The sequence below is a fragment of the Propithecus coquereli genome, unplaced genomic scaffold (assembly GCF_000956105.1).
Source record: "Propithecus coquereli isolate 6110/MARCELLA unplaced genomic scaffold, Pcoq_1.0 Scaffold357, whole genome shotgun sequence".
In the NCBI taxonomy this organism is placed as follows: Eukaryota; Metazoa; Chordata; class Mammalia; order Primates; family Indriidae; genus Propithecus; species Propithecus coquereli.
The window spans coordinates 1,633,931-1,650,938 of NW_012149252.1; the positions used below are offsets into that span (position 1 = coordinate 1,633,931).

Genomic DNA, 17,008 nt, shown 5'->3' on the forward strand with positions numbered 1-17,008 from the left:
AGATGGACTTTTTTTTTTATCCCATTAAGTTTTTCCTTAACACATTAACTGCCGTATGAGTTGTATTTAACAACGGGTTAAATAGTTTTGAGCCCGGAGCCTCATGAAGCATGTGTTACTCACGTCTCTTCACCTTGGGAGCCGCGAGAACTGTTTTTCGAGTTGCATGTAACTCACAGAAAACAAAAAATAACAATTTTTTCATTAAATTAGGATCATTTTATTTTCGAAGTTTTTATTCTAATGTTGTAATAAAACACCGTGGCCCCAAGGAAAAAATTTTTTTCTAGTGTGGCATCAATGTGTTAAATAGTACCTGTGGACTAAAAAAGTTTGCCTATTTTGCGGTTTTATCCGAGACCATGATTTTTAGGAAGATTCCCACGAAGATCATCTTACTGATGCTTAACATGGGCCACACCAGTGAGCCAGAGTCTGTGAAGAAATACTGTCCTTGCTGTGTTCCCCACGTGCATACCAAACCTACTGACCTTGGAGTCTTCCTTTGTGTATTTTTTAGTCAAGCGTTGTGGTAGTATTTGTGTACTGAATGCTAAACAGTACTCTTGTTTTCACATAATTCAAGGTCCTGGGAACTGAAGTAGGCCTGTAGGCCAGCGTTGTGTCCACTAATGTTCATTGTACTCTAGACATGAGGAGGTGCGGCTAATGGAGTTGTTATTGAAAGCATGTTTGATAAAAGACCTGTGTCCTCAACCAAATGCAGATTCTTCTTACTTGATATTTGGTATATTTTGATTGACTTTATAGCTTTCCTGCTACTATAAGAATTTTAGTTTGAATTATTTCACTTGGGAGTGAAGCAAACTATAGAGAGGACTAAAGAGTTTTGTAATATAGTCCTGGGGGAGAGAAGAAAAACCAAGGTAAAATCCAGTCTCAAGAGTTACTCCTGGATGTTTTCAGGAGAGAGGAAAGCTTGTATGAGACAGCGAAGGGATCCAGGTTGTATTCTGATATGTTCTGCTATTAAGTTGTCATGAAGGGTGCTAAGTCCACATGACTTTGAAGATTGGAAAGGCTCAAGAACTATCTTTTCAATAATGATTTATAAAATGTAAAGATAACCGAGAGCCTTTTTGTAGCCCGGCAAGTGGGGAGAGTAAACAACTCGGTCATATAATTAGGCATTGAATGTTTATGGAAGACTAGACATAGGAAAAAGAAAGAATGGAATATTATCCACTGCAAAGCCAAGTGAATTTAAAAGCATCTTACTGAATATTGGTGGAGGGAAACCTTAAAACCTTATAAGCCAAGGCATGATAGCTAGGAATTAACCATATTCAGTACTAATTTAAAATGTCACTGATATTCTTTATTTGCCATCTTCATTATTTAATTAAAAAATAAAAGGGCCAGCCTGGACAACATAGCGAGACCTCATCTCTACAAAAAATTAAAAAAAATAAAAGTTAGCTGATGTGATGTGGCGCGCACCTGTAGTCGCAGCTATCAGGAGGCTGAGGCAGAAGGATGGTTTGAGCCTAAAAGTTTGGGGCTGCAGTGAGCTATGATTGCGCTACTGAACTCCAGCTTGGGCAACAAGCAAGACCCTGTCATAAACAACAACAAAAAAGTAAATAAAGGGGCTTTCATAGTATACCAATGAAATCTCCCAACCCATTTTTTCCCATAGAGGATATGTTCTTTAACTGTGAATTTTCCTACTGCAGAGTTTTTGAGCCCTAAATCTTTATGATTATGGAGGATTCAAATATACAATAGAAAGTCATATATCTATTCCAGACTTTATCTTTTCATTTAGTTTTAATATTCTGGCAACCTACCATTTTTATTTATTTTTTATTTTATTGTTTATTTTTGTTGGTGGTGTTTTTGTTGTTGTTGTTGTTGTTTTTTTTGAGAGGGAGTCTTGCTATTTTTGCCTTCAATTTGCGATCCTTCTGCCTTAGCCTCCCAAGTAGTTGGCACTACAGGCATGTGCCATCACGCCTGGCTATTACTGTTTTTTAAAAGTCACATCGTAGTTAGATTACTTTATAATGTGCATTGAGCTTTTGCTATGCAAACTTCTGCATTTTTAAGTGTGTCCTACATTTAAATACAGTATTAATTCATTTAACTCTGAATAATTTTTTGTATAAAAATTTACCTCTTGTGAACTAAAACAAGAGTCTGTTATCTAAGAGGGAAAATTGGTTCTATGTTGGCCTCAGATAATGAGAGAAAGGTTCATATCTTTTGTAATCTTTGTTGTCTGGGAAAAGTTACCTTGATAATTGTTCAGAACGTCATTGGTTTATCCACCTTCCCCACTGCCTTCTACACATCCCCATGTGAACCTAGAACCTAAGCTGTTATGGGAGTGTGTGGAGAATAGCATATGCTTTTTTTATGGATATGTAGAATTTAGAATTTGGTACTTGGTCTGCCATTAACAGTTTTCCTTGGAAGGATGTTGAATTCTTAAGTAGAAGATATTATATGGACCATTGGACCTATTAATTGTCCCACTGCCCTAGGTTAATTTTTAAAAAATTAATTGCCTACAACAGAGATATTAATAGTATACGTTTTATAGCTTTAAAAAACTCCCATGGTCTTTTGAATTACTGTGCTGCTTTTTCCTGCTTCACAGCAAGCAGAGTGACTTGAAAAATTAAATCTTTATGTTTGCAATTTTGTAGTTCATAAAGGATCTCATTCATGGACTGTCTTGGTATCTTGTCATGCGTGATAGGTTAGCATTAGTAAAAATGCCTTTTTGCATATGTTTCTGCAGATTGGATGATACGTGTATACAAGTTTAAATTTTCCCATCTCTCCTTACCCCCTTTTACTAGTAGTGTAACTAATTCAGGGCAGAGTTGTAGGCAAGTGTCTTATCATATCATTTCTGAGGGGAAAAGGACTGTATTCTGAACTGTGCCTCTGGGACAAAGCTGAAACATTAAACACCACAGTTTAACGCTTTGATAAGTAATTCCTTTTCATCAGTCTTCACGATCAGAAAGAATCATAGTTAGGAAAAGGTTTTTCAAAGTTATCTAGTTTATACTCTTTTTCTTTAGATTGTACCATACAGGAAAATGAAAATCTCTTATTTTAATGTTGTTAAGAGGGCATGCTTCTGTACTTTCCCTTAGTAAACATCCAAATTATCATTACAAAGCATGCATAAAGTATATCATAAAATTGGAGAAAATGAAGATGAGAGGTTAACATTTGGGCATAACTTACTATGTTTCCTTATCTTCATTCCGTATCTTACAAAAATGCAAATCTAGCACACTAATATTAATAGCAGTTACTAAGCTGTTACTATATCAGGCACTATTTTAAGCACTTTTGATGTATTAATTCATTTGGTCCTTGCAATAGTCCTATAAAGTAGGTTGTGTTATTATCTACATTTTACAGATAAGGAAACAGAAGCACAAGTGGTTTAAATAATTCCTCTAAAGTCACATGACTTTTGAGTGGCAGAGCTGAAATGTAAATTCAGGCAATCTGATTCTGTAACCCCAGCTCTTAACTACCATGCTATACTGATGCCATCTCTCCTGCTTACCGCTATTTAAGGAGCTGTTCAAGGTTTCTTTTTTTTTTTTTTTTTGAGACAGAGTCTCACGGTGTTGCCCCAGCTAGAGTGCCGTGGCGTCATCCTAGCTCACAGCAACCTCCAACTCCTGGGCTCAAGCGATCCTCCTACCTCAGCCTCCCGAGTAGCTGGGACTACAGGCATGCGCCACCATGCCCAGCTAATTTTTCTATATGTTTTTAGTTGTCCGGATAATTTCTTTCTATTTTTTTAGTAGAGACGGGGTCTCACTCTTGCTCAGGCTGGTTTCGAACTCCTGAGCTCAAACAATCCGCCCGCCTCGGCCTCCCAGAGAGCTAGGATTACAGGCGTGAGCCACCGCGCCTGGCCACTGTTCAAGGTTTCTGATTCACCTTAGGGGAAGTCCAACTCTTTAATACTCCCCTTTGTTCTTACGTAATCTGACCACAGCTCACATACAGATCCAGAACACCCCATACCCCTGTGGTGCACTCCCTCTCCCTCTCTGGGACTCTCTCTTCCCTTCTTTTTCTGCCTTTCTTTTCTTTCTTTTTTTCTTGGTGTTTCTGATTTGCCATGCTATGTCACTTAAAGTCCTTCACACACTTTTCTCTCTGCTGGGGTATTCTTACTCTATTCCTGTATTCCCTTCTTTTTTTTACCCTTTCAGGTCTAGGAAGCTTTACCAGACTTCAAAATCCTTTCTATGCATTTCTCTCTGCTTTCCCCCGCTGAGCTCTGTGAGGACAGAAACTACCTTTTATCTCATTGGTTCTTTTGTGCCTAAAAGAATTCTTGGTACATAAAAAGAAAAATAAACAAAATGTATTTAACGAAGGAATATTTTCCAAACTGATTACAAAGCTGTGTTTGTAACTTTCCCCCTACGTGTTTATGTATCACTCATTCCGTGTGTGTTAAGTAGATGATTATCGCCAGTTTTGATAAATACGTAAAGTAATACATGTATCCATTTCAGTACAGAATCTACTGTCAGTGTATGTAAGTAGCAGTGATCATCATCCTCCAGCATTTCTTAGTTTTTATATAGCAAAAAGCAATGACTTATGAACACTTAGATCTACTGTCAAGGTTTTAAAATTTAAAATCTCCAGTCATGTCTTTAAAGCTTTTATATGAAACATTTTTCAAATAATAATTTGCAATCACAGGTTAAAGGAATAGGGCAGGAATACATTAGAGAAAAAGAACTGGTAAAATCTGCCAATGTGCTTACTGTATTATGAAGCAGCAGAAAAAAAAAATTAGGAAAAAAAGATATCCTCTTGGTCAAAGATTATGTAAAATGTTTCAATAACCAAAAAAAAAAAATTATAATTGTTAGGAGTCAGTGTAGATAAAGTATATTATCTATATATAATCATTTGAAATTCACTTAATTAGAGAGTTTCTTTGACAGGGCATTAAAAATGGTATATATAAAAGGTATTAATATGTTGTCATACAGTACATGTAAATTCAGCAGTTTAGATGTTAACTTTTCCTATATTTTGTAAATAGCTTTAATTACATTGGTGTTGCATTAACCCATATGATTTAATTAGTAGACACATGTGCCTTTCCCTTTTCACAGCTACATACTTTCTTTGTCTCTCATGTCCGTTGCTTTATACCTGATTATTTCATCAGTTTTTCATATTGTATTTGGCCTTACACATGATCACACAGCACATAGATTCTTCAGCTTGCTAGAAGGCTTTCTTTCACCAGTTCCATGCATTTCAGCAATCATGTTGCTTATTTTTTGCTTGGGCCCTTCATGTTCACCCACCATATTCCAGTTTCTAGTCCTGGGCTCAAGGCCATTTTATTTCCCCGTGTGTATTCTTGACCTCCTTAGAAATCCGTCTCACGTATCACCTTATTACTTAAGCTTTGGTTTACACTTTATCTTGATACTTTTGATACTTACTTGTTTGATACTTACTTGTTGAATCACTATTTATTTGTCCTCAGTAGGATTATAGGCAAGGACAGTGTTTTCTAAGTCTTACATATCCCTCCAAAATACCTAGTTTGAGTGTTAAGGCTTTGGGTTAAATCATGCTAGAAAACAGAGAGCATACTATGTTTAAGTATATTAGACAAAATCATTTGATAAGCCCCTTTGGTAACCTATTTTAATAAAATAGCAAATTAAATTGATGTCTATCTTGAGTCCATGATGTTATAGTAAATCTAAAAAAAAAACTTCCCTATATAGTGATGGAGAATAATTGATTTATCACTGTCTTCAGTTAGTAATCAGTCACACTAATAGTCCCTGTTGCATGTGACAACATGTGACTTTTCCTCCATATAGTACCTTTTTTTTAAATAAAGGAAATAAATCTGTTTATATGCATTTTGAATTGATTTTTCACACTAAATCTCTAATCAAAGTGTCAGTCCATTCAAATATATCGTTATGGCAAGAAAGCACACTTTGTTGTGCCCCAATAATAAAGAAGAAATCTTATGTATACCCCATCTTGTCTTGCTATGGTTTTTGAAGGTACCGCATGTAAACTTATGTCTAATTCTAAATATCAGTGGTTGCTTCATGACAAAGCAGAAGCAACATGACAGGATTTAATAGGCCCCATCTCCCATGATGCAGGATTGATGTTTCACTGATTATCTTTCCATCTATAGAACTTATACTGTACTGCTCAGTTCATTAGCAGTACAAGAGGGCTAAGAGTTTAGTGATTGTGTATAAGCTGAAGCCATTCGTAATCCAGGTGGAGAAACCATATGTTTTAAGACCATATAAGATAGTAAGGTTTGTGTAGTAAGGACCCTAAATGTAATTGGAATGCTGCTAGTCATTTGATAAAGCAGTTCTTTAGAAGGCAAAATCATCTTACTGGTTTAGACCATTGTCATATTGTTTATTTTTTGGTTTAAAGTCTTCACTAGCCGATGGTGGTACTTTAAGAAATCCTTCACTTAACATGTTTTCATGTTGTCATAGTGGATTTTTATTTGTATTTATGTAAAATAACTAGGCTAATGTCATCCAGTTACTATACATTAATAAAGTGCACTTGTTTGGGCTCTGTATTTTAAAGCTTTGGAGCATAAAATCTATATTTGTCTTTGTTAAGAAGTCCTTGTGTGTGCAGTGATTGTTTAATGGTATATAGTTGACATATTTTTTTGTTGTTTATTCATTTTTGTACTTGGTGGCTTAAGACCTAGAATACTGGTTCTTCGACTCGGATTTTTACTTTTGTATTTATAGCATATGTGTGTGGGGAGATTGTGTAGTTGTATAGGAGCATAATAATTTAGAGAATGAAATTAGGAAGTATCAAGTATAGTGGATGAGAGCCTTTTGAAATACCCTGAGACTGTCTGCTCTAAATGTAAACAGTGACTTGTGTCACTTTGTTTTAAATCAGAAAGCCGAAGTACAATTGATTGCATTATACCTTGGCTGGAGAAAGATGTTGCCAGAGGAAGGTTACATGGTGTTGGACCTAGCCATAAAGGGGAGTCTGAGAATACAAACTTGTCAGTATTTATCCAGCACTGTGCAAAGAAGAAAGAGTGATGGAACCTGATAGTCACGAATGGCAGTCATTAGAGAAACATTTGCTGTGGTTCATTTCTTGTCCTAATCCACTAGCTTTCTTTCCCCACTCTGCCAGCAAAACGGCTTTCACCAAGGTCATTAAGGACCTTGTGTCTGAACTCAGTACATGCTTTTGTCATCTGTGTGACCTCTGCAGCATCAGACAGAGCTGATGCCTTCCTCCTTGTCTCCCCTTAATGTTTTACTCTGTTCCTCCCAGATCTTTGTCTATACATTCAATACAAATTTCAAAATTGATATTATATACCATGCTTATAATTTTATATCCTATTTAACACATTGCATTTTCACGTGAACTCTAGTGGCCATTATATATATATACCATAATCTTAAAAACATAAAAGATTATAAAAGAAATGCTCATTTTGAAAACCTATCGCCATAGTATAGTATATTTAAATCATATTTTGGAACCATATATACGGAAGCTGAATAGTAGACAAAAGTCCTATAGTTTTAACAAGTTACTTGTAAGTGAAAGACTAAGGATGAGCAATATTTAATTTTAGTGGAATTGAACAAGGGGAATATGACCTTAGTCAGTAATTGGAACCTGTTCCTCTCTCTTTGTTTTCTCATCTATAAAATAATGGGATCATACTGTGATCTCTAAAGTCTTTACCAGTATAACATTCTGTGATTTGTAAATTAGTGCATGCTGAGAAATTTGTATGAAATTGTTCTCTGAACCGTACTAGTTTGTTCTATGATAGCTGTGATTATTATATATTATAGTATACATACATGTTAAAATTAATTCGTAAAGTGCCCTGTTAACTACTTTATTAAATTGTTTGTCATGTGGCATAATTTTCCTTCTAGTAGATCTAAATGCCTGTTCTGTGAATTTATCTAATTTTGTACTTTGTTTATATAGACTATAGAGCCTATAATAGCTATAGTAAATGATTTTTATTTGCATTTGAAAGCCTCTTACCCATAGTTATTCATGGTTATGAAGCCATATTTTAAAAAATGAATACAGAAATATACAGAGTTGTGAAAACATTCATATGTAAGTAACAGTATATTCGTTGAAAAACAATCCTTATAATCTGGTATCAAAATGAAATTTTATGTCTTTGGTCCTTTGAATTCAGCAGTTTTTAATACTAGATCCTTATGCCTAATGTCAGTTCTGAGTCCTTTATTTTAGTAAAAATTGTATATTATTAAAGATGTCAAAGAAATTGTTTGCCAGTGTATCCATTTAGTTAAGAATCAAGCCATGCGTTTTATTTACTTAAACCCATCTGCACTTATTTTACCAGTAACATATTTGGTCTGCGGCCTGTGGATTATACAGACAATGAAAATCTGAAGTCCCTATTGCTGCTACCAGAGAAGAATGAATCATCCTCAACTAGCCATTGCTTGGTGGTAAGCATGGATTTAGCTTTGGGACATTTATATCTTTTATTGAAATTGGTTATGAAAGGAACATAATGGAAAAATTTCCAGTTAGCAAATTACTTTCATTCACCAAACAATTATTGAGCACTTCCTGGATATTAGCTACTGTGCATTCAAAGACATAATCAGAATAAGACCATCCAGAAATATTCACTGAGCCACCTCTGTACTTTAGGCAGCATTCATACAACAATGACTGACTGATGGGACTCTTATTCTCAAGGAGCTTACCGTCTGGTGAGACATAGGAGAGAGACAGACTGTAAATATGTAAACTAATATAAATAAAATAGTTTCAGGCACTTAGAAATGAATGCTTTGAAGAAGATGATGCAGCGTCACCGGATGGAGGTAGTGGGTAGTAAGGGAGGGGGGTTGTTGGAGAGGGAGGGCCTTTTAGGCATTCATTTGAATTGAAAACTGAATGCCGAGGGGGAGGCAGCCAGGTGAACATCTGGAGGACACAAGCATATGGTCCCTTCGGTATATGCGGTTGACACATTTGAAGGTTAGAAAGAAGTTCATTATTTCTGGAAACTAGTGAGTGTCTAAATGAGACTTTCTGATGGGTTATATATGAGATGTAGGAAAAGGATGATGTTAGTGTGATCATAGCAGTGGAGTAGATGGAGGTGCCATTTGCTGCCATGGGGAAGGAAATCAAGTGCTGTGTACCAATTTTATGTTTATAATACATCACATGGAGACTTTGAATGATCATTGGATATGTAAATCTGGGCTAGAGTGCCATGGCGTCAGCCTAGTTCACAGTAACCTCAAACTCCTCGGCTCAAGCGATTCTCCTGCCTCAGCCTCCTGAGTAGCTGGGATTACAGGCACACACCACAACGCCCAGCTAATTTTTCTATTTTTAGTAGAGTCGGGGTCTCACTCTTACTCAGGCTGGTCTTGAACTCCTGAGCTCAAGTGATCCTCCTTCCTCAGCCTCCCAGAGTGCTAGGATTACAGGTGTGAGCCACTGCTCCTAGCCTCAGAAAACTGCTTTAAATTTGAGAAGCAACCTCTAATCTTAAAGACTTAAAAAGCTGCTTGCCATGTTCATTTTGGGACTTCTCTGCCCATGATCCCTTTTGAACAGCATGGTTCTTCTTTTTATTTTTTTTTGATTTTTTAAACTTTATTTTTTATAAACTCAATTAAGAATAATCATTTTATCTAAGAAAAAGTATCCTATCCAGTTGTCATTTAAGAGTTTATTTAATGCTGATGAACATAATATGTAATCTCTATAAAATTATAGTGTTCAATCCTTGGGATGTTTTTTGAACCTCTTTTGAGGCTGGTGTTTCTGAGACCTCTGCTTATTTAAATCAAGCCCCCAGCCCCCACCCCATCCCAAATCAGACATGTGGCTCTGGCAGCTGTTTGCTTTATGTTTTATTAGAGCATTTCTTAACTATGAGAAATTAGTGCCAGTTTCTATTTTTTATGCAAATTAAAAAACTATGATAGGAAAGTGCTTGACCCACTTTGGTGCTTTCCTTGGGTTGGTGGAAATAGTATCATGTGCTATATTTAGTAATGATATCTTTTCACTCTTGTATTTTGTGCAGTGAACTAATTTAGCTGAAGTGGAGTTATATAAATTGAGAAGTAATGTGTTCTATTTAGAGCTATTTTTATGGCTTTTATTTGTATAACTGACAAGAATTTTTGAAACACTATACTATTTTTTAATATTATCATTATGTAGTAATTGAACAATCCGTAAAGTACTCTAAACTATTTTCATGTTATGGAGTGTTTATGCCATTCAGGTTAGACATGGTTACATCATCTTACAATTTAGTGACTAGGAAAGATACATACACAAAAATGTTGTAAATTTATGTGTGCCTTATGTAGTGTGTACAGTAAAACCTTTGCTGCTAGAACCTTAGAGGAATAGGTAATTCAGGTAGCTCATCTTTTAAGTGCTGAATTCTGTCATTTAAAAACACTTTTTATGGAAATACTTTTAAAAAATGTCCTGTATACTCGCTTAATACATAGTGGGCTTTCAACATATTTTGAGTCAACGAATTATTGAGATCAATCTCTTTATAGATGTAGCCAGCGATTTAAGCGTTGTAGGGCATCAGACTGATTAAATTATCACTGCTCTGATATGCGGAGTGAATATTTAAGTGCCAACTCTCTCCCATCTAGTTAGTGAACTGAAGGTGGCCATCCCTTCAGCATTTCCCTCATGTTCTTTGGAGGTTTTGAAAGCCCAGATGTCTAGTATACATTATGTACTATACACATGTGAGAGCTCTGTGTCTTGTGTTTAAAAATGATAGTATTGTGTTTGGTTTTTTCTCCTTTAATACAATAATACTGATTAACTTTTTCTTTCTTCTTTGCGGGATCCTTGCTTCAGTTTTCTTAGGTAGCTTTCAGCTAGCTCTCATTCCCATATCCATTTGTTAAATTTCTGTTGGCCGCTGTTGTAGCCACTATCCCATTGTTTCTTTGAATCTTTTACGTCTAATCTTTAATACTATCCATTGTTGCCTTCTCTTTATTTTTGTCTTTTTTATCTCCTGGAAATTCTAAGTCTAAATATTAAAGTAAAAATAGTTTTATTAGTCAAAGCACTTCTTTCCTTTTCATGAGCTCCATGGACTTCTTACTATTTGTGGACCTGATAGTTTTCTTGTCCGTTTTCATCTTTTCTTGGTTTTTAGAGATTACTGTTTTGAAAATAAAAATTTGTTTTCTATCTCTGAGTTCAGTGCTGTTCTATTAATAGAAGCCTTGGTGTTGTTGATGTTTTCAGATGATCTCAGTTTGAACTGAACAGACCAAGTTGAGTTTAACTCTGTTGGGATAAGTTAGTGGTGGGGCATATGGAATTGATCATTTTAAGTGGTTTTTTTGGGTTACTTGACAGAATGAAGTTGTAGAACCCTAGAGAGACCCAATTTAAAATCAAGTAAACAAGATGCTTTGGATACAGAGAGCTTTCCCAACTGATGTTTTCTTGAGGGTAAAATGAGGAAATAGAAAAATAATTGTTTAAATGCATTGAGCATCAAGGTTCTGAATATAGATTCAATGGAAATTATTGAGAATTATTAGAGTAAGTAAGTAAAGAAATTCAAACTTATATCAAATGAAGGTCTGTTTAACATCTTTCTCTAGTCTTCAGATATTTTTAATGCTGTGTCCTGTCTCCTTTTTTGTTAACAGAAGAACACCGGGCAGCGTAGAGATCGACCTCTTGTGCTTATAGGCAGTGGGCTTTCTTCAGAACAGCAGAGCATGCTCAGTGAGCTTGCCACAATTCTTAAGGCTAAAAAGTGTGCTGAGTTTGACAGTACAGGTGAGGATTTTGACATTTTTTTGGTAGGAAAAAATGTTTAAATAGATAATCCTTTTGAAGAACTACCTTTGATAACTAATACATGTTTTAGTCATTGGGAGATAACTGTATACATATACTTTGCATCTTGTAATAAATCTAAAATATTTTTATAGTAATAAACTACTTACAACTTTTTTTTTTTAAAGAGATGGAGTCTTGCTCTGTCACCCAGGCTGGAGTGCAGTAGCACAATTAGAGCTCACTGCAACACCAGACTCCTTGGTGGAAGTGATCCTCCAGCCTCAGCCTCCCAAGTAGCCAGGACTATAGGTGTGCACCACTGTGCCTGGCTAATTTTTTTGTTTTTTGTAGAGACTGGGATCTTGCTATGTTGCCTAGGCTACTTATAGTTGTAATGTAGTTAGGAAATGTAAAGGTTAAAGCTTTGCATATATTTTAGGACAGAACAGTATGTTGGAAAAGCAAATTTATGACTTTGCTAATGACAAATAAATTGTAGTACAATGTAATGCCATAATTCCTTAGTTGAAAATAAAAGAAAAATTATTTGTTTGCTAATGTGGCTTTAAAATTTTAATATGGTTTTTTTATCTGATTTTTTTTATGTTGATGGCCAGGTTAGAAAGTGATACTAAATATTAATAAAAGAAGTCTTATACTTAAGTGTAAAAATTGTTGCCTTTGAAGAAAATTCAGATAGAAGTTTATAAAATATAGACTTAACTAGTTATAAAAAGCAGGCTAATTAAAGAATTATTTTGGTTTATATCTCTATTTCTCTTACTGCTTTTTTTGTATTCTAGTAACTCATGTTATTGTTCCTGGTGATGCAGTTCAAAGTACCCTGAAGTGTATGCTTGGGATTCTCAGTGGATGCTGGATCCTGAAATTTGAATGTAAGTACTGGATTCGGGGGAATTACAAAATGAATTAACAAGACTAGTTTCATTTTTCACAGTTATTATTGCCCATAATTATTTAAGGAACTTAGGTTGACTTTCTTACCTCTGGTTAGTCACTGTATTTTGAAAAATCTTCTCATATTAATGGTATCATTTAGATGTTGTTAGTATACGTTTACAAATATTTTCTGGTTTTACAGTTCTTTTTTCCTACAATACCAGCTATTTTAATAAAGAGTAAATGGAGTACATAGTGTACTTTTAAGCTTAAGCAATCTATAATAATATTAAATGATATATTTAATTTAATGAACACATGTTTTAAATATACTGTGTGACAGGTCTATCAAATGAAAGTAGTTTATTGCTTTCCCTTTATGATTGCTAAAATATTAGCTGTATAATACCCTTTGGTCTCTTAGTTAATCCAATATTTTTAGGAAGATGTTGGAAAATTTAGACTGCCTTGTACTGTCTGATTGCAGCTATCTCAACCTCCCCTGAAAATGTCTCCCTGCTCCCCTCTTGTTACTGGTAGTCAAATCCCACCACCTTCAGTGCTGCCTTTTGCTTTCCCTACTGTCACTTGTTTGCTTTTCTTACCCTTGAATTCACTTAGGACTTGAGACAAAATAAAAAGAAAGCTTACACACAGTTATTTTCTACTCCTCAATAGCTAAAGTATTTACTTTTGATATCATGGCTAAAATAGGACAGTGGATTAACTTTTTTCATTAACTAATTGTTGAAGAAAGATTAGTGTCTACAAAAGAGTGACACAGGGAGTCTTGAAATGATACAGTTGACTAATTTTATTTTATTTTATTTTATTTTACTTCATTTCAGAGAATTATGGGGGTACGAATGTTTTGGTTACATAAATTGCTTTTGTACAGTTTGAGTCGAAGTTATAAGTGTACCCATCACCCAGATAGTGTGCATTGTACCTGTTAGGTGTGAATTTGCTCATTCTCTCCTCTCCTCTCCCATCTGCTTGATTTCTGATGAATTTTATTTGATTTCAGATGAATTTTATTTCCATATGTGCACATAAGTGTTGATTGGTAAGTTCCAATTTAATAGTGAATACATGTGGTGTTTGTTTTTCCATTCTTGTGATTTCACTTAGAAGAATGGTCTCCAGTCCCATCCATGTTAATACAAGAGGTATTAGTTCATTTTTTTTTATGGCTGAATAGTACTCCATGGTATACATATACCACATTTTATCAATCCGCTCGTGTATCGATGGGCACTTGGGTTGTTTCCACGTCTTTGCAATTGTGAATTGTGCTGCTATAAACATTCGGGTGCAGGTATCTTTTTTATAAAATTTCCTTTTTTCCTTTGGGTAAATACCCGGTAGTGAGCTTGCTGGATCAAATGGTAGGTCTACTTTTAGTTCTTTGAGGTATTTCCATACTACTTTACATAGAGGTTGTACCAGTTTGCAGTCCCGCCAATGGTGTATAAGTGTTCCTGTCTCTTCATATCCTCACCAGCATTTGTGGTTTGGGGATTTTTTGATAAAAGCCATTCTCACTGGAGTTAGGTTATAGCTCATTGTGGTTTTTTTGATTTTCATTTCCCTCATGATTAGAGACATTGAGCATTTTTTCATGTTTGTTGGCCATTGATCTATCTTCTTTTGAAAAGTTTCTTTCATGTCTTTTGCCCACTTTTTAATGAGGTGGTTTGATTTTTTTTTTTTTTTCTTGGTGATTTGCTTGAGTTTTTTGTAGATTCTGGTTACCAGTCCTTTATTGGATGTTTAGCATGCAAATATTTTCTCTCATTCTGTAGGTTGTCTATTCGCTCTATTTTTTTTATTTATTTTTATTTTTTTTGAGACAGAGTCTCATTGTGTTGGCCTAGAGTGAGTGCCGTGGCGTCAGCCTAGCTCACAGCAACCTCAAACTCCTGGGCTCAAGCGATCCTCCTGCCTCAGCCTCCCGAGTAGCTGGGACTACAGGCATGCGCCACCATGCCTGGCTAATTTTTTCTATATATATATATTTTTAGTTGTCCAGATCATTTCTTTCTATTTTTTAGTAGAGACGGGGTCTCACTCTTGCTCAGGCTGGTCTCGAACTCCTGATCTTGAGCGATCCACCCGCCTCAGCCTCCCAGAGTGCTAGGATTACAGGCGTGAGCCACCGCGCCCGGCCTTATTCGCTCTATTGATTGTTTCTATGGCTACATAGAAAGTATCTTGATCATAGTAGTACTTACATTAAACCAGACTACACATGATAAAATCACGTAGATCTGCACGTGTGCATGCACACATACACACGAGTGTGTGTGTAACTGTTGAATTCCAAATAAGCTCTGGATTGTATCAATGTCAGTTTGTTGGTATTTTTATAATTGCGTAAGATGTTAACATTGGAACTGGAGGAATGGTGTATGGGGCTTCTTTTTATATTTCTTTGCAATCTCCTGTGGCTATAATTATTTTAAAATAAAAAGTTAGAAAGAATAGTGGATATATTTAATGAAACTTTTCTTTTTAAGAAGCAAATAATGGATTAAAATTAGTTTTAAATAATGGCTTTGTGCTTTGAAGGTTTTATGGTAGAATGCTTGATTTATCATGATCTTAATTGTTAATTTAATCTATAGTTGGATGTTGATTTGGTTTGTAAAACAGTTTCCTTTTAGCAATTGGTATGATGTCCTTTTTGAATATGCTACCACTTCTTTTCTTGTGATGCTGGCCTCCACTGGTGCAGTCTGATCCAGCTAAGTGGCTATACCTAGTGGTGCCTCTCCCTCTGTTCTCCTATCCCTGTTTTATTAGTCCTCCTGATTACAACTGGTTTGAGAAGTATAAGTAATTGGACTGATTGACCATTAAAAAGGAAAACCAGTTTCTCTTTATATCTCTCTGATTTTTGAATTTTCTTTTTCCTTTCAAATCTGTGATAAGTCTTATTGAGCCTCCATGTTTAAAAAACTCATTTAAAGTGGTTTCATGTTATGGATGCTTTTGTACAAAACCTGCGCCAGAAACCTTGCCAGTGGTTATAGGAAGAAGATTTTCGTAATAAGGTCTTGGTAATAAAGAAGCCATATGAAATTTTGAAAGCGTTGAGACTTATACTTAACTTTGAGTCTAGTTCTTGGGAATATGCTGAACTGGCATTTGGTTACACGTACTGGCTATGTGATTCCTTTCTATAAAATCTGCCTTCTGTGGGAAATTTAAGTTTTGTCATTTCCGTGGCTTGGCCATGTCATTTTTATATAATAGAATTACTGATGAACTCAAGCTAATTCACAGTGTGCTAATTAGTGATTCTCACAGTAGTGAATAATATCCTCTAATATCAGTGGTTCTTTTAGGATAAAGGGTAGATGGAATCTCTTATTGAAGTTCATATCCTTATATGTTCTAGTATAGAGTCCAAAGAGAAATAGGTTCAGAGTTTGAGGCAATCCCTTTAAATAGTTATTGGGTTTGTAAAAAGAAGGCAAGAACTTTCAAATACCTTCTTTCCTAATATATATTTCTCACAGTTTCTTATTGTTCTCAGGGTCAAGCATCTCAGTTTTTTTTGTTTGCTTTTATTTTTTAAAGAGATGGGGTTTTGCTATGTTGCTGAGGCTGGAACTTGAACTCCTGGGCTCAAGCCATCCTCTTACCTCAGCCTCCTGAGTAGCTGGGAATACAGGTGTGTGCCACTATGCCTGGCTCAGTTTGATTTTAAAAATCATTTCAGAGCCATTCAAAACTACTTGAAACCATTTATATTATAAAAAGGTGAGGTAGACCAAAGCTTTCAAAATTATGTGTAAAGATGTATGACTAGAGTCTGTCCATTAGCTTGCTAGAAGACAAAATCTTTACTGGATTAACTATTAAGAAACTTTAATTTAAACTTTTTATGAGAATTTTGATAAACCGAATAGATTCAAGAAGAATTTTATTCTAAATTTTCCCTGTAGATAATGGACTTATTTTACAAATTTAACAAAAAGAATTTGGATCCAGCAGAAGTTTTCTGTTCAAAAGCATTTTGTCTTAATTGTTTGATATCTCTTACTTTCCTACATTGTATACATAGAGTATCTTACAATACCACAATTAATGGACTTAGCATGAAGATTCTCAGAATAGGCCATAATTGTACAGACCAGCCAATCTGTCTCATCATATTTATTTTACAAATATTTTACAGAATGGTATTTATCTTATATTTTATAGAAAT

The 17,008-nt window shown here is 35.1% G+C and overlaps 1 protein-coding gene across 5 annotated transcripts in view; it reads left to right on the forward strand.

Annotated features, from left to right (window-relative positions):
- The window catches only part of BARD1 (BRCA1 associated RING domain 1), an 85,012-nt gene that overhangs the window by 44,390 nt on the left and 23,614 nt on the right, over nucleotides 1–17,008 (forward strand). For all 5 annotated transcript variants that reach the window (XM_012651461.1, XM_012651462.1, XM_012651463.1 and 2 more), the window contains 3 exons: nucleotides 8,420–8,528; nucleotides 11,757–11,889; nucleotides 12,696–12,788. In XM_012651461.1, the coding sequence (XP_012506915.1) occupies nucleotides 8,420–8,528; nucleotides 11,757–11,889; nucleotides 12,696–12,788 (335 nt within the window). The remainder of the gene's footprint in view (nucleotides 1–8,419; nucleotides 8,529–11,756; nucleotides 11,890–12,695; nucleotides 12,789–17,008) is intronic.